At 36.2% G+C, this 18,216-nt stretch overlaps 3 protein-coding genes and 2 non-coding genes across 8 annotated transcripts in view; 2 read left to right on the top strand and 3 right to left on the bottom strand.

Moving 5' to 3' along the window:
* LOC125054549 (protein outspread-like) overlaps positions 1 to 12,461 on the top strand; it is a 229,401-nt gene extending 216,940 nt beyond the window's left edge. For 2 of the 3 annotated variants that reach the window (XM_047656514.1, XM_047656515.1), the window contains exons 7-18: positions 1,842 to 1,967; positions 2,830 to 2,984; positions 3,489 to 3,663; positions 3,832 to 4,010; positions 4,156 to 7,698; positions 7,821 to 7,990; positions 8,156 to 8,323; positions 8,471 to 8,623; positions 8,751 to 8,847; positions 9,289 to 9,358; positions 10,785 to 10,898; positions 11,334 to 12,461. In XM_047656514.1, coding sequence (XP_047512470.1) covers positions 1,842 to 1,967; positions 2,830 to 2,984; positions 3,489 to 3,663; positions 3,832 to 4,010; positions 4,156 to 7,698; positions 7,821 to 7,990; positions 8,156 to 8,323; positions 8,471 to 8,623; positions 8,751 to 8,847; positions 9,289 to 9,358; positions 10,785 to 10,898; positions 11,334 to 11,422 — 5,039 coding nt within the window. In that variant the 3' untranslated portion in view covers positions 11,423 to 12,461. The remainder of the gene's footprint in view (positions 1 to 1,841; positions 1,968 to 2,829; positions 2,985 to 3,488; positions 3,664 to 3,831; positions 4,011 to 4,155; positions 7,699 to 7,820; positions 7,991 to 8,155; positions 8,324 to 8,470; positions 8,624 to 8,750; positions 8,848 to 9,288; positions 9,359 to 10,784; positions 10,899 to 11,333) is intronic. The other variant, XM_047656516.1, reaches the window with a different exon arrangement.
* On the top strand, positions 2,036 to 2,107 carry Trnad-guc. The gene has a single exon. It is a non-coding gene; the product is annotated as a tRNA-Asp (tRNA).
* On the bottom strand, positions 2,533 to 2,604 carry Trnad-guc. The gene has a single exon. It is a non-coding gene; the product is annotated as a tRNA-Asp (tRNA).
* Positions 12,462 to 12,975: 514 nt separating the features above from the next.
* LOC125054827 (sesquipedalian-1) lies at positions 12,976 to 14,628 on the bottom strand. Its single transcript, XM_047656954.1, has 4 exons — positions 14,173 to 14,628; positions 13,839 to 14,024; positions 13,552 to 13,701; positions 12,976 to 13,258 (listed from the first exon to the last, which is right to left on the bottom strand). Exons 1-4 carry the CDS (start codon positions 14,375 to 14,377, stop codon positions 13,104 to 13,106), a joined length of 696 nt encoding a protein of 231 aa, XP_047512910.1. The 5' UTR covers positions 14,378 to 14,628; the 3' UTR covers positions 12,976 to 13,103.
* Positions 14,629 to 16,078: 1,450 nt separating this feature from the next.
* Positions 16,079 to 18,216, bottom strand: part of LOC125054296 (mediator of RNA polymerase II transcription subunit 13) — a 45,575-nt gene continuing 43,437 nt past the window's right edge. For both annotated transcript variants that reach the window (XM_047656085.1, XM_047656084.1), the window contains exon 27: positions 16,079 to 18,096. In XM_047656085.1, the coding sequence (XP_047512041.1) occupies positions 17,964 to 18,096 (133 nt within the window). In that variant the 3' untranslated portion in view covers positions 16,079 to 17,963. The remainder of the gene's footprint in view (positions 18,097 to 18,216) is intronic.

Here is an 18,216-nt window from a genome sequence, read left to right as displayed (position 1 = left end):
CATTTTTGTTTATTTTGTCTATTGATACGACCTCTGTGGCGATTTAATTTGAAAATGGGGCCAAATTTGTATCTATGTCATGGATGGTTGAAAACCGTTATTTAATATTCTAAAGAACGTGCCTCGCATTGAATATTTAAAATTCTTGTATTCTTATAAAAATTTAACCGGTACTGTTATTGACTTGGTAAAGATTCCTTTACTGTTATGTAAAGCAAATATAAAGCTATTTCTAAACTTATTTCAAACGTAAGTTTAATATATATAAGCCTCCAATTTCTGTTTTTTTTTTATAATTTAATAATTTTTCGCTTGATATTTATTATAAAGATAAATACCATGAGAAATACTAATAAAAATATTAAACTGGTTCTGTCTCTTTATTTAATTATAACTTTCGGTTTTAAAAAGAAAATCGTACCCTAAAACAAACAAGGAAATTGATTTAACAATAATTTTCGTTCTAAATTCAAACAACTGTCGCACATATATTAAAAGTTCGTTTGCAATTTAACCTATTTCGTAAAAAATAATTCATGATCGTTGCGTGTTGCGCCGGCGCCATTTAGAGCCTTAAAGGTGGAAGGAAGGGCACTACAATTTCGCATAATGACGGGTTCATATATATCATTGATCGTCAGTCTTGAGATCGCAGTATTAAGCTGGTACAGAATAGTTTGAATAAAAGATTCTGAACAAAATATGGTTGATAGAATTTGTTTCGACTTTCGATACAAAGGTATAGGAGCACCTATCCTACTACAGTTATTGTATCGGCTACATAAATGACTTTAGCCCAAAAGTTTTGCATTAAAATCGCTATTAAAGTAATTAAACAATAGTGTCGTTTGATTCGTACTTAACATAACCTCCAATATTAAATATGTTTATAAATATAATCCATACCGTATACGAGTACATGGTTCGTTATTTAAAAACAGCACACACAGTTTATAAAACACAATTCCTTATAAAACGAAGTGTAAACAAAGCTTAACAGTAAATTATCGCGTAAAGGGTGCTTATTCGTGCTCTTGTTGTCGACCTTGGCACGCGATTCCCTCGTTGGGATGCCATTTTGTTGCTAGGCAACGGTCTTTAGTCAGCTGACGGCTGACAGTTAAAAGAGAAAAAAATAATAACGTTGTTGAATTGTGGATATTAATGATTAAATCGTTTGGTTCATATGGATTTATTTATTTGTAGAACTTTTTCTCATAGGATTTAAATTTTTAATGTATTTAAGTTTTATGCCAGCTCCTTGACTAGAGCGATGATATATGGAGTTGTTGTTAGTTTGATGTAGTCTTTAATCAGCTGACAACGTTGTCAACAGCTCCTCGACTCTTGCAGATTACAATGTCTGACGGCTCTCGGGGATTTATTACTTTGAATTATACACTTGAGAACTTGTGTATATTGAAAAACAAGGACGAACACTAGATTGAAAATTATATGTTGTTAGCATTTCCTTTTGTTTGTCATAACATTTTTAAATTACTCTTTTGTAGTATCGTTAACAAGCTGTTTATAAAATTATTTTGTGGATTAGTGTATTATATCACAGTTTAACCCGAGTTAAATTTTGTGTTAATTTATATCCACTCCCTGGTTCCGTTCAAGTATTACGTAAGCAAATTTACTGCAATTTATCCCCCTCCCCCTTCCTCTTGTTAGCAAAAGTGAGCAAAGCTCTCAAAAATAATAGTACATAAACGTATAAGTGTTTGTAGGAATCCTCAAATATGCATTTCGTTTTCAATCATACACAATGTGTGGGTATTAAGTGTAAAAAGTAAATAATTACTTACTTATTTTTAAAAATATTATACTTATTGCAGTGTACACAGACCAGCCTGTATCATCAGCGTCTCCTCCCACTAGGGACAAAATCAATGGAGAAGAAAAGGCTCGTTCACGACGCAGGGACACTTGGCCAGAACCAGTTCAAGCTGCTAATGATGACGGTATGTCACCTTTATATTGAATCTAAATCTTGCCTCTTTAGATAACCTATTTCGATGAGCATCATAAGTCTTCGGTAGTATAGTGGTAAGTATCCCCGCCTGTCACGCGGGAGACCGGGGTTCGATTCCCCGCCGGAGAGAAATACCTTTTTACTTTTTTGTTATTTTATTTTGTATTTTGATGTGAAACATCTTTAGCCGCACGTAAAACCGATTTCTAGCGTAGCGCCACGCTATTTGATGGTATATATACGTATATAATATATATGTATACAGTCTATATGCAGTAGTGTGTATTGCGAAGTCACTGATTAAACGAATTAAGTAGTCACGATTATAATAAATTCGTAAATATTTGTATTTAATGAAAATAAATGTTTATTCAATACATAGTCATCGTTATCTGGAAAAAAAATCGTAATATTTTATTTTATCATTATGACATATTTAGTTCCTATCACAATCTGTTCTTTTCTGCATGTAATAAAAATAATGTTTACGAAAATTACAAAAAAAATTGTTTCCGTTATCAAAAACATTTAATCTAAAATTAATAAAAAATTAACTCTCCGGCGGGGAATCGAACCCCGGTCTCCCGCGTGACAGGCGGGGATACTTACCACTATACTACCGAAGACATGTCATGTCATGCGAAATAATAAATCTAAAATTGAATTGTTATACAATCGTCGTGGTATACCATAAAACTTTTAATCGATACAACATAACTTGTATAAATAATGATAACTCATTAGATAAATAACTGATAACAGTTGTACTGCACCTAGCTTTTTATTAATAATCGCTTATGTAGCGAATAACACTAAATAACAAACACTTAGAAAGACTTCTATATTTCCAGCCAACGTCCGATCCCCTCTTCTACAGCAGCAGCACCAGCAATATGATGAACAGTTGAGGGACATCGCGGCTTCCTTAACCAAGCCCAGGTCACGCCGTGCGCTGCCGCCTACCTTGGAAAGACCCACCCGTTTACCACCGCCAGACAGACTACCGGTAATTATAAACATGTTTCATATAAAAAAAATAAAAAAATAAAATTGTGTTTATTTCAAAGCAAAATACACGTTGCAAACTAAGCAACTTTTAATGATCAAAATAAAAAAAGGAGTACTTTTTTTTAAACAGGTGCAATGAAATATGGTTATATTTTAGTGATCCAATTTAAATAAAATATAATTTAATAAATATGCTGCGACAGATTGATCAACAAATATATTTGATACTAATAATTATATATACGTATTGAATTAAAACCTCATTTGTTAAATAGTAAATGCCAATATTTTACTAGTGAAAAACAAATATGTAAGAAATCTTTTGCTGATATATTTAAAGCATCCTACTTGAATCAAATAAGTAGAGGAGTTTTATCAATCATTTTAATGTTGAACTTTGTGCAAGAATAAACAAAAATGGTTATACTCCAAACAATTATTGCTCTACTATAACCATATATATTTATTATAACCATATATATACAGTGTTAATAAATTTCAGGCTAGAGGTTCACCAGACGGTGGTGCTCCAACAGAAGAAGGCTTAACCAGCTCAGCAAGTGAAGGAAGCGAGCCAACTGATGCTGCAGAAGCAGCAGAAAGTGTTGACGGAGTTCGAGTAGAATTACCAGCTGAACGTCTTCTTCATGCCAGGGCAGGATGGCTGCAGCGAAGAGGTATTTCTTTTTGAATTAAGATTATTCCACTAGTTAATCGCTCATATTATACGCTTATTAATCCTTACTTGAATGAGTTTAAAATAAAATAACTTATACAAACATAACAACAAACAAACAGATTACATTTGATTAAATAGATGATAGCTAAGTTAAATTATTTTTAAGGTCCCTCTGGTTGGTCAAGACACTGGTTCGTGCTACGGGGTGCAGCTCTGCTTTACTTTAGAGATCCTCATGCAGAGCACCGCGGCCTCATGGACGGTGTAATCGATTTAAGTGGGGTCGCACGCGTTGTCGAACTTCCCACCTCTGCATCTACCAATGGATACGCGTTTGAAACTGAGGTAAAATAGAGAGAATAATTAAAATCATTTTCTGAAATATTTTTACAAAATAGCATGATTACGTTAATAAACAACAACAAACATTAAATATCTTTCAGCAGATACATTTTATTAGATTTTAGTTAAATATTTATATGGTTTTCAGACGTGGGATGGCAAACATATAGTGCTGTCAGCAGTAACTGCGGGAATCAGGTCGAATTGGATATCGGCCATTCGACGAACGGCAGGCTTACCGGACTCTGGGCCGCTCTCACTGATTCTACGAGAGGACTCGGTCGACCAAACGTCTGAAGCGTCCACATCCCCTGTGACGCCTGTCACCCCGAATACGATGAAAACGGCGCCATTCTCCTCGGATGAAGAGTATCGCACTGCTTCAGAAGGCGGGCGAAGGGACAGCGCGGACTGGGGAGACGTCGCCCCGCAACCCCCTCCCTCTCCTATACTCAACCGGACGCCAATATCTAAAGTTAAAGAAAAAGTCCGCGCAAGGAACACTGCCCCTGCTAAAGTAGATATCAAGTGCGAGAGAGATGAAATCGATGCCGCCAAAGAAAATGAGCGCCCGGCAGATAATATTATCGATGAAAACGAAAAACCAAATGAACCCAGAAAACGTAGCTATATATCGACAATAGATAAGCAATCTATTGAAATAGACGACCTGCGCAAGCAGTTGAAGATGGCACTTAGCGACGTCGACGCTGCCGAGGCTGAGTTAGCGCGACTGAAGAAACTAAAAGCAGATGCTGCGTTGAGAGAGAAAAAGATGGAAGAACTAGTTATTGCTCTACAAAAGAAAGAGGAAGAGTTATCTGTCAGAACAAAAGATGCTGAAAACTTAGACGCTATTAAACAACTTTATATTCAGGACAAAAATATGTGGGAGAGCAAATTGACAGAGACACAAAATTTCTTAAAAGAGTCTACAGAACACTGTGAGTTGTTAACGAAACAGCTTGCCTCGGCTCAAGATACGGTTAAGCAGCTTCAAAAGGAGCTAACCGATTTAAACGAGAAACTTCTTAAGAGCGTTAAAGAGAATGATTATTTGTATGGCAGAATAAGAGACCTTGAAAGTAAAGTTATCGTGGAATCACCAACCAAGGAGAAGAGAAAAAGTGTTGGTTCGCTTCATGAACTTGGCAATATCAATGAAAATGTAAATTTAGAGTCTTTGGAGAAAAATAGACTGATCGAAGAATATGTAGAATTAAGAAGTAGATTCTTAAGAGCAATACAGGAAATTAAAGTTATGAAGAAAGAACTTCGTGAATCACACAACATGTACGACGAATTGGAGATCACAAATCTGAAATTAATCAATGAAATGAAGTTAAGGGAACAATGCAGTAGATCAGAGATAGATCTGATGGCTGCTCGAATTTTAGACTTGACACAAAAACTAACTGCATCTGACAAACAAGTAAGAACATTGAAACATAAAATTCAGAAGACTGAGTCTAGAGAAAAGCGACGAAGTTTATCGCTTAAAGGCAGAGAATCTTTTACCATCGGCAAAGAAGTAGAAGAGAAACTGACAGAGCTTGAAAATAAAATAACTCAATTAGAGACCGGTGAACCTGTGCCTATAATAAATTCACCATCAAAGAGCGGATCACCTGTTAAAGAGAAGGTCACGAAATCTGATGGTGTTGCAGACGAGAAAAGAATGAAACGGTTAGCAGCACGTCTCAGAAGGAAGTCTCTCGATAGTGCTACAAGTTCCGAGCCCATGAAAATGTTGGTCAGGTTAAGCTCGTTAGAAACCAAAGTAGCGTCTGTTCTTGAACATCGTCGCGAGATCGCCAACTCCAGTGAATCGCTCAGTCAAACCGAGAAAACTATTTTTAATGAAGACCAAGAAAATTCTTCGATCGGTACCCAATCCCAAAGGCATCTCTTAGACAGGTTACAGAGTCTTGAAAGTGTAGTGATACATTCGAGAAATAAAGTAAACGATTGTCTATGTCAAATGAGTGCAATGCGGGCGGCTAAGTCGAAAAAATCAGCTTCACCCAGTTTAGAAAAGAACTATAGTCTTAAGGCAATGGAAAAATGTTTGTCCGATGTCAGTAAGAGGCTTCAAGATTGTTTCGATAAATGTGTATTGGATTCCTGCGAGGAAGCCAAAAATGATGACGAACACGACAGTGTCACTCAGGTCGTGATACAATTAGAAGAACAGTTAAAGATTAAACTATTAGATATATCAAAACGAAAAGCTGCGCTGTACGAGGCCGGCGAGCTCACACATAGGAAGAGCTTAGAACTTTTAGCAGAAAAACTGGCATACGAGGCCGTTCTCGTCGGTAGAATCCAAGAAGCTCTGGAATCGTCGAACGGTAGCAGATTTTTTGCAAGATTGATCAAGTCAGAAATCACCGAAACTAGTCAATTAATCGATAACCTTAAATGTAAGTTAAACGGGGAGAGCGGCAAGAACTCCGACGCGACAAAGAGCTCTCTCGACTACCTTGCTAAAATTTTGTCGAGGAACATCGACGTCATCAATGGATCTCGAGACCGGGACTCCGGTCGGTCCGAGCTGATAGTGCATAGCGCAGATTTGGAGGCCCTGAAGGTGTCCCAGAAAGAAGTCGCCGAAGCCGTAGAAAACTTCAAAGCGGACAAACTGAACGAGTTGTGCTCGGCGCTCGCGGGTGAAGCGCTATCTTACACAAATTCGAACGATAGCGACTTTGAGCAGCAGCGGGCCAACACAGAAGCGGCTCGAGTGCGTGAGGCGTGGGCCTCCGCGAGGGATACCTTGGGGGCGGAGCTCGTCCAGGCCGAGGTGGCGAGGGCGCTCAGTCGCGCCGCACAGACCTGTGAGCGTCGTCTCGACGAGGCGAGAGCGTTGCGACTCACACTCACCGCGCAGGACCGCGCCGACCTCGAACTCTGGTGGCAGGCCGCGCACGATCACCTCCGCTGCGAAGTGGACGCCGCTGGACGAGAGCTAGCCGCGCGATATCGCCACGCCAGGCCCGCCCGCCGCGAGGGCTCCCCGGGGCTCGACAGCCGCGCGTTGCTGCAGCGGCTGGCCGACGTCCTGGCGCACAAGGCGCTCGTCGACGCTCGCGTGGCCGTCGTGGAGGGAACGTACCGAGCGTCTGCGCCGTCTCGCGCCGCCGCTCGAGCGGACGACGCCGTCACCTCCCTGGAGACGGACCCCGCCGCCGAGGCGGAGTTCGTCTACCTGTTTCAACATTTCTCGACCGAGTGCCGCGCGCTCTTCTCCAGTGACTGTTCCGGCAACAGTGAAGACTCGATGAAGATCTGCGAGGGCCTTGAGCGGGTAGAGGCGGCGGTCGCGGAGGCGCAGCGACGACTCGGAAGTGAAGGCGACAGTCCCGAGGAGTCCGAGGGCCCTGGCGTCGGAGTGGGACAGCGCTTGGAGGCGCTCCGTCTGCGTGTCGAGGCGCTCGCGGCGTGCCAGCACTGTGCGCGCCTGCAAGACGCGCTGGAGCGGCTGAAGGCGGAACGCACGCGAGGCGAGTGTGCGTTGGCCCAACAGGCGGGGGCATTGGCGGCGGCGAGACGGGCGAGGGCGCAGCTGCAGGCCCAACACGACCGCGAAAGAGCCACGCTAAGAGACCGCGCCCGCACGTTGCAGCGTCGCCTTGCCGCGCTAGACTCGGAGTACTCCGCTCAGTTGGAGAGCTTACGAGCCGCTTATCAGGTATGACCTGCAATATTTTTTTTTTTCAATTCATCCCCGTAATTCGATAGAAATAATCTAGACTATCATATGAAACGAGCCAAGTTTTATACAAGAAATTGAAGTTTTTGCTTTTTCTACAGAGCGCGGTGTCGGCGGATACGCACGGTGACGGTCTTCGTGCGCGTTACCAGCAGGAAATCGAGCAGCTACGCGCACTTTGTGAAAAGGGGCTCATGGCTATGGAGAGCTCCCATCGTCGTATAGTCAGAGAGATGGAGGACAAACACCGTGCAGAAAGAGAACAACTCAGGTTTGCTTTAATTGAATTAATATAATTAATGGTATTTTATTTGATGGTTTAATTCGGCCTCTGTGTTTACCTTAATAATTTAAGTCTAAAACGCAGTAAGTTGAAAAGGTGCACGTATTTTTATGACGCTTATAATAAATTAAATCATTTTCGTTTTTTATACAGGTTGGAGAAGGAACAGGCGCTAGCAGAAGAAACACGCGCAACGTTGGCAGCGCTCGATGCCATGAGAAAAGCCCATGAAAGCGAGGTGCGAAGAGAAGTCGATAAGTTCAAGCAGGAGCTACTGGCTCGAGGGGCCCCAGACCTCTCGCAAATCAGCACGAGGCACCAGTCAGTATCTTCAAAATATCTTTAATATTATTGAATATTTTAATAGCATTTTTTGGGGCAGTATTTGCTTTGACGTGATTGCTGTATGATTTCTTCTTGTCTGAACTAAAAATAAAAATATGGGTTAATACAATGTCAACGTTGCAGGCAAGAGATGGACGAGATAAAGCGAGAGATACTATCCTTGTCGGAGAAGTATTCTATAAAGTGCGTGGAGAGTGCAGCGCTGGAAGAGCGTCTGGCCAATGCCAACGCGCAACTTGCGCACGCGCACAATCACATCATGCAGCTCGACTCCAGGTTTCTACAAAAATTTACTTTTAAATCCGCTTTTATTAATAATTTAATAGATTCCCTTTCATATATTCTATCAGATGCTGTATTCTGATTGATATATCTTTTAACTTTTTTTAATTTGACATTCTAGAAACAAACAACTCCGGGCTCATCTCATCTCTGAAGCGAATGATTTGAAGGCTTCAGAAGCGTCTACTCTCTCGCAGCTCATAGAAGACACTGCGCCGGTATGTCCCCTATAATGCATTTAACCAACATCGCTTAACTTAGCTAGTATCTTGTAGTTAAATGCTTGCATGACATTCATTCAACGTCGTAGTTCTAAGTCATAAATATTTCATACACGCCAACATCCACAAACGTCCATGCACAGAAATTCTATGTAAAAATTAGATTCTTCTACACTAAGCATAATAGATCGCACAAATTGAGCTTACTGAAATCTACTTACCTTTTATAATTATCCTTATAAACACCAATTTATCTTATTGCTTCACCATTAAATGATTTCGTAATAAGTTTGAGAAAACGAAATACTTTCTTTTGGAACGCAAGTGGCGGTTATATCGCAGTAGCGTTATTAATGATTCTAAATAGTACTCAATGAATGCGATCGCAGTAGTAGATAGTATCATAATTGCATCGTCGGTTGTCGGGTGCACTAACAGCATGCGCGGGAGGCGCCTCTCTGGGACCACTTGAGGCAGTTGGCGGCCGTCTGGCAGAACAATGCTGCAGGTAATATTTCACTATGTGTCCATGAGCCCTAGTATTAAAAAAGAATGCAATTCATATTAAATTGTGATGTTATATTTAAATTTTCATATTTTTCGCCCGTATCCCTAAAATATCTTTGATGTTATGTTTAAGTACACGATGGGGTAGTGTAAATAAAAATAGTTTTACATAATGTTCCTCGTTATAGAATTTATTTGATACAAGGACTCGTGCGCAATACAAAAATCATAGCTTATTACTTTGGGTAGCGGGATTATATTGTAATTTGGTTTTCGATTAATGTACTAAATTTAATGTCCCAAAAGTGTTCACAATAAGCGCGAACAATCACTCACATGTCAAATGATTTTATGACAGATGGGCTAGTAAGTTTGTTCGAGACTTAAGGCCCATTTAGATGGGGAGAGTTACTCGCACGTTTTGGTGCGAGAAATCGTAGGCGACTATCACCAGCAATAATCGTCATAAAATTATCGTATCAAAATGTTTACATACAGGCAAGAACTAAATTCTCACCTACGAGAATCGCCAGTGATTTATTATTATATATTATCATTATGACATTTTAGTAAGAAGATTCTTACGAAACTCGACTATGAACACGATCTCGTATGATATTTTTTTATGTTCATGCGAGTATCGTTCCAATCGGTTTGAAGCGTTTTGAGTGCGAGATGTTTCATTCGAGTTTAGTAGGGTTTTAATCACAATTTTTTTATAATTTTGGGGCTGCCGATACTATTAAGTTAATTGAACTTTATAGAAGTTACGAGTGTTTGTTGAACACCGAAAAAGAAAATTATAAAAACCCATTTTTTAACCCAAAATCTTTTTTCCGTTTCCATTTAATTAATTCTTGTACTAATAATTAAAACACCCTCGAGCACTGCACTCATGGCAACTGGCACAAAACGTCGAAATACGATTATTGCTTTTGAAATTCTGTTTACACGGACACAATAAACTTTCCATTGCGAGGCAATTCTCGCCAAAGTGGAAGAGCGAGAGGTGTGAATGTTTAGACGAAGAAACTTTTTTTATATTCTTTCGATAATCGTACATACGAGACGAGAAACTCTCCATCTAAATGGGCCTTTACTGATTCTTATTTCCATTAATGAGGCTTGGCTTAAAAATTTAAATGAAATGAATTTCATCCAACTTACACTGCATTGCATGAATTAACTTAGCAAATATTAGTTTTTATATAACATTAATTTTAGTTGTTGGTTACAACTAACAAATATTTCGAGTGTTTGTTGACTACTTATAGCACAATTTTCTTTCAATTTGATTTTGATTGCAAACTAATTAACTTGAAACGTGAGTATAACTCCTACTAGTGGACCTATTACCTACTATTAGTAGTTAATACTTAGGTACTTATATTTAAAAAGATGTCTAGAATAATTGAATGTATGTGTAGACGAGGCCGACTCGTTCGAGTCCTCTGCTGGAGGCGGCTCGTCCGAACCGTCCTGCGAAGATCCAGTACGCCAAAACAGAGACCACCAGAAACCTACAGCTGTCTCCCGTTCAGGTACAGTCATTTTATCTACGCCCTTGCGAACTGGTAGTAAATATTAATTTAGAATTAATTTAACTTCTTTTCTGACGTTTATAAGTGTACTTGTTTACCTATATGAATATAATAATTTTTCTTTCTTTATTAAAGTAATAAAGTTTAAATAAAAGAAAAAAAAAATTGTTATACTGTCATTCTCGGTAAAGAGGCCGCGTTGTTTAATAAGTCGTATTAATATTGCATTTTTTGTAAATGTGATAGTTTCATTGTTACTTTGAATTGTCGAAAATATATATAATGGTGTCTTCATTGTGTATTTTTATGTTTGTGTTAACGCCAGGATTGAACCCAATAAAAATTTCGACTAACTTCGGTCTTGTCTTAAATTATATGGAAATAATGAAATAAAAACCTAATAGTTAAACGATTATTATTTTTTTTCTTTTTCAGAATTGAAATCTAAGCAGCGTTGCTCTGACAGCGGTCGCAACCTGCTCGTGGGTATGGTCGCCGAGAGAAAGAAACGATTCGAGCTGTAGCTTATCTTTATACAGATTATTACAGTATTCATTATTGTAATATTTATCTGATACGCCTCTCCCACCACGCTAGCACCTGGCCACTATGCTTAATTATGGAAAACTATATAAATACTATAATTTGACGCACTTTTTTGTTAATACTTTTCATTTAAAAATGTATTTGGTTAAGAAATGATTACTACATATATTTAATAGTAATTATTACATCGATAAGAGCAAAAGGATCAAGTGGCCAGAACACTCCCACCCACCACATTGTATATTGTTTTTTAATTTTATTATGTCTGAATATTGAAGTAGTGTGAAGATGTGCTTCAATATCCAGTCAGTTGTATATCTTGTTACTTGTAGCGTGTTCAGTATATTTTAGTATTGGTTAGTGATTTGTAAACTTGTAACATTGTAAATACTAACTTTCCCTATCCCTTATCACTTATCTTAAGGAGTTTGTTACCAAATATTTTCTTATTTATGAGTTTTATGACACTTACTTAGTTTTCGACATGAAATTGATCCGTGTCGCTTAGTATAAGCTTGTTTATTTTTTTGTAGATTTATTAATACTTATGTATTCGGATGTGGGAGATATTCGTTTTGGAACGTTAAGTATAGTTAAGCGGCTGTTATAATATTTCAAAAATACATAATATGTGGCCTCATTATAAACGTAGCTATTGTTATAACAGCCATTGTAAGTCGTGTTGTTACCGCGAAGGGTCTTCCAGCACGTTGTTGTGTACAGACACACAGACGTTGTTGTGTACAGACACACAGACGTTGTTGTGTACAGACACACAGACGCACGGATGTGTGAGATTGCTCAATTGTTTCTAGTTGCGTCAAACCAAAAGCTTTTGTCGGCGCAAACATTACTTAAATTAAGTTTTCATAATTTTATTTTACATATTTACAATGAATTTAAATAATTTTTGCGCTGAAGTCGAAAATATTAATGTTATCTCCCTTAAACTGTCGTAGTTGATTGTAAAGTGTTGGTTTATATAACAAAGATTTTTAAATAAACTACTTAATACAACATTTATTTTTTATTTAATATTATTAAGGCAAGTACAATAACATATTCGTAATAAAAGTCCTAATCGATTTACACTATTTATAAACAATAGAAAAGTCAATAAATATGTACTAGTCTATCTTAATTTAAAATACTGCTATAGGCCAATCACATAATGGTGTGACCAGGAACATTCTTCACACAAGGCATGAGGGAAAGATTTAAATTTTATGTGTTTTCCTAGGACCAAATGAATATACCGGATAAAAAAGGTTTAATTCAACAGTAGATAAACTATAAATATTAAAGAATGTAGGAAAATACCACAAATCATTTGCACCATGAAGTTCTTTGCAAAGCTTTTATAGGATTAATGTTTGTTACTTTCCAAAATGAAATGCTTTACATAATCATCAGTTTGAACGTTGTTACATTTATATTATATCTAGAAGCATATCTGACTCTCAACATAAAGCACTATATTACTGTTATGACCTGATCATAAAATCAACCACATTGTAAAATACCATTTCATTAATTATTTTATTCATCTTTGCTTTCAATATTATTCAACTGTCCTGATCATTTCATCAATTAATGGTTCTATTTTTTTATCAATTTTACAATCCGGCCACAATTTTTTTATATACCAGCCCTACAAATTTAAAGTTGAATTAAAGGTGGTGCAGGCTCTTCTCTAGCTCTCAACTTGGCACGCCACTCACTACGATCAGCCAGTACACTGCGTCCAAAAGCGTTATGAATGTCACGGAAAGGTACCTTCTTACGCACTACTTCAGGTTTTACATTTTCTTTATCTGAAATTAACAATAGAAATTCACAAACATACTCCAAATTATAAATTAAATTGTTACAGTTAATAACAGACACGCTTTTATGTCTGTTAACTTGATTTATAAATGTAATCTTATCTACATTGTTGGTGTGTGTTTTTTTACATGCTGTATACAATAATTTCAATGTTAAAAAGTTATTTGAAACAGTAGGAAGAAGAAAAACACACAAGCTAAGTTTTTCAAATTGGCTAACAAGAGATTCTGTAAATTTTAAATTGCCTAAAAAATATCCTTGTTCAGCATCAATTACTTACGATGCCTACTTCCTGTCACAGTTTTTGGCTCTCCATCTGCCATTTTATTAAATGGGTTGTGTCGTTGGCCACGTGGGGGTACCTTAGGTTCTTCTTCACCTTCAGGTGGTGTTATTGTGACTAATGCCGCTGCTTCCGCTGCATCTTCAGCTGCAAATTTTTAAACCCATATATTAATCTACCTTTTAATCTGAAGGCCTATATGGAAGAAAATGCAGAAGAACATCTTAAAACAAAAATTAATTGTTTTATTTTAACATTATTGAATAATTAAAAACAAGACAAACCCTGAGCTTCATCCAGCTGCCTCTGCAGTTCTGAAACCATAAGTTTCATATAATCATAACTTGCACATGCTAAAGCTTTCATCCAAGCCTCCATAGACGCCTGTGAGTTGGTACATAGAAAGTAAGTCCTACTACCTTCACAGGGGAATACTATTTTGAAGCTATAAGACTCCTCTTCTGTCAATTCTGTAATAAATAACCTAATATAGTATTATATTAATAATTCTAGTTAAGAACAAAATCTAACAATACTTCTCTGTGTTTTTCCGACACAGTGATGTAATTATGCAAATATCAACAAAAAACTACGAAAAATTTGTTTGATGTCACTTACCTATTGTGCAACCCTCTAGAATTATTACGCCAACAGGTTCTTTATCTCCTTTCTTATCAAAGTAGAACAAAAGATTTCCCTTAAGAGTAAACCAACGTCGCTGATAGTTTTTCCCCACTTCTCCCCGTAAATCCAGCCATCCTTCGCGGTCCACTGGCGTAGCGGACGAAGCGAAAGCACACAAATTCTTGTCATTTATTTTCATAGTGAAATTTTAACATCAATTACGAAAAATTAATAAAATATTTGCATAATTGTTGTAGTACTTGCAGCGCTGAATATAAATTTCAAAGTAACGTAGAGCGCAACGTTGTTTGTCTGTAATTAATAATTATATTTTCTTGGTATTTTTTCGTATACGTAGGAATAACTATTCTTGTATTATCCAAAACAAAACAAATAATAAAATTTCATTTGACAGTTAAAATATTGCCGAATAAAATACTTCAAACTACTGAGAGGATATATTTTGACAGCAATGTTTTTTTTTTAATATTATGGCAATAGTTTTAACTTTATGCCGATTTCAAGTGACAGCAACGTTTGCAACTCTAAAGTACTCATAACCACAGATGATACTAGAAAGGTCATCATTATCAATAATAATATACCTCATAATAATCTCCTAAATATGCTACAGTTGGGAATTTGTCTTAAGGATATATCTAACCCAATACAAATTTGGTATCAATTACCTGCTGCCAGTAAATTCTACGGAATGAAATCAACATGAAAATAACAATGTACGAAAGGATGATGCTGATATACGTGATTTTGAAACTAATCATAGGATCTTGAAAACGGTCAAAAGGTCGAAATCTTATAGATAAATCCCTTCATTAGTCCTTATCTGGAGCCTGAATATTTACAATAGGGGACACTTGTTTTAAACACTGTGTGTGTATTCATTCAATGTTTTAACATAATACCTTAAGCCTATACTTCTAACCAGTGGTTAAGTAGAAAGCATTATGCAACAGACAATACACACATTTATCAAGAACGATGGCGTTGCTATAAGCGAATGCTTTTATACAGTACTTATATAATATCATGCAACTTCTAGCGAGTTTTAAAAAAACAGAAACAGTCTTCAAAAAAACTGAATGAGGTAGGCAGTTTTTTAGGATAAGAAGTAGATGTATTTAACACCTCTTGTGATTATTAAGTTCCAAACAATTCCTACAGTTTTTGATCCTCATTTGGGAAGAAAAATGGGACACCATATAAAAGAAAGATATTTTAAATATGTAATATTTTATTCATAATTATTATTACCTATTTTCAGTTATTTATAAAGTTATATTAATATCAAGTATTATACTAACATTTTGTTTTACGAATCCTAATGATTGCTCCATTTAGAAAATTTGATTTCCACATCAATCATTGGATTTGATCTTAAACCTAATATGGTGAGGTCTATTTACAGTATAATCCCAATTCCCTAAAAAAATTGACAATTCACAATAACAAAAAAGGTCAAAAACGAAATCTTAAAAATAATTCATTCAACTACAAATCTCGCTCAACAACTGTACAAAATATTCCGAGTGGTTTCTTTAAAATGTGCTCCATTACACAATGGCAAAGTGGGCAAATAATTAACGGTACATCGTTACGTCGCATATTTACAGAATGTCCTTTTACAAAACAAAATATAAACTATATACAACATCATAAAATATTCTCAAATGCTGTAACACATTTAAAACATTTCATACATATTCAACTAGGCATAATTCAATTAAGTCGCGATTGAGACGACTACAGATAATAAATTATGTAAAAACGAAACTCAGCCGCCGTCCCATACAAAGTCTGTACAATTTGTCTAATATCAGTATCGCCGCTAGTGATACTATTATAACTTTTCGTAATCGATTAGATAAAGAAAATGTCATGCTTAAATAAAAATTGATTTTATTTTGTCTTCAATAAATTATATGATTATTAATGATTTCAATCTAAAGGCCCAAAACATTTTTTAAAAGCGTTATCCACATCACTCTCAACTTATACATGTATAACAACTTCACACCTCTACAATATTGACTTTAACATTAAATATATTAAAATAGAAAATTTCATATAACTACCAAACTGCCCGAGATTCGACGAACCAACATTTTCTCATCATAATTACATTTAAATATTTTATATAAAACGATTTCTAAATATACAAATGCTAATTCAAATGTGACCCTAACTCATGTATTATCTATTGTAAATCTAACTATTGGTGTTCCTAATTACTTAAAACCCAAGAGGTACACGTACATAAGAAAACAGTGTTGACGGTGGTTAAAAGGTTTCATCCACCTGAGTTCGCTCACGCTTGGCAGTTGGTTATATTATATATTATTGTAGCAAAAATTTTCCTAGTAAAAATCTTGTCATAACACTTTTGAAAATTGCCATTTGCTCCCAATTTATAAACGGATTTGACCTAAAACGGCCACTATAACTACGAATTTCATCATTTGAACATAAAATAACCAAATAAATATTGTTTTACACATTTGGAAAGAATATTTTTAACACAATTTTGCTTTAAATTCATAAAAAATAACCCTGTGATGCAATCTCTAAAAATGTTTAAAAATATCTAAAAACTCCTTAAAAGAAATATCTAACTTTGGTAATTGATACCGGTTTGATAAATAAAACATTGCAAATATATACAGTACAATACAACAACACATTTACAATTTCTAGAGTTCGTGGAGTTATAATTAAACTAATGAGAAGACGGGAGGGAAACACGAAAACATCTATATCTATCTATTGCCACGTGATACTAAAATTCCATATTTCAAACCATATCTCAAGTTAAAATCTAGTCTCAAGTAATGTGTGAACTTTCAGATATGATAGATATTAAAACTAGATTTAAGTTTGATTCACGTTTTGGGATACGGACCTAAGTGTACTTTATAGTAAATTAAGCACTCGACTATGGATATATTTTATGAATCAAACATACTTAGAAATATTACTAACAATATTCGAAGGAATAAATGTTGAATTGATGAAAATGAGGTAAGTTTCGGAAACTGTTGAACGGAATCAATATGGAAGAATGTAACAGAAAGACACAAATGGAAGAGTAATTATTATCGCACGTATAAAATGCCCTTACGACTAACACGACGCAGGTGTTAATTAGCAAATTGGACCTTCGAGATTATTTACTAGAACATTCTAGAACATGGCTTATATAAAGATATATTCTCTAGTCGTTTGTGTTGTATTTGGTTAAACCGAGCTTAATCTCTTTTATAATACAATACTTACACCATATTTAACACGAAATAAAAAAATCTATTTTGGTAATATTTTAGAAGTAAAATTGGCACAATACATAAAATAATTGAAGACAACTGAGGATTAAGCTTTTTGGATTTGTTTCTTTACAAAATTCTTTAGTTTTAATGCTAAAATATAATACAGAGCTAGCTATTAAATACACCAGCCTGCAGAACCTTGGATGTTTAATTTGTTTTGTGGTCATGAAAGACAAGCATTTAAAGCCATACAATGAATTAAGAGCTAATGTTTACTGTTGTTAAAAATTTTCAATAATAATAATCGCTTTGAATTGATCAGTTTTTAAAATTACATCTGTTATATGCTTTTCGCATCGTTCTCTAATTCTGGTTTAATAGGACTTCTAAGTTCGTAAAGTTTTGCCTTTATCTTAAAGATCGGCGTCTTACGAATTGTACATTGAAGAATCAATCACTGGCAGTGAATGTCCGCTATAGTCACTGAAGTCAGGAGTTGCGTCTTCAGCCAAGAGCGGCTGCGGTGTGATAAAGCTGCATAAGGACCTGCACGTGCAGTGGTAGACAGGACATCCGGTCGTGAGTGGTGCCGTCCAGTGCTAACCACGATAAGGCGTTGTATCCCTCTAATACGTATCTGCAAATAATAAAAGTTTTCTTTAAGATTTTTGCAGTAAAATGAAGATTATACACCACAACTTAGTATTGCTGCAGAAGATTAAGCTTATAATAATTTGTTATAAATAAATAAACGAGT

Source organism: Pieris napi, chromosome 12 (genome assembly GCF_905475465.1).
Source record: "Pieris napi chromosome 12, ilPieNapi1.2, whole genome shotgun sequence".
Lineage (NCBI taxonomy): Eukaryota > Metazoa > Arthropoda > Insecta > Lepidoptera > Pieridae > Pieris > Pieris napi.
The sequence above is the reverse complement of the archived record's forward strand: the minus strand, read 5'-3'. Positions and strand labels throughout refer to the sequence as shown.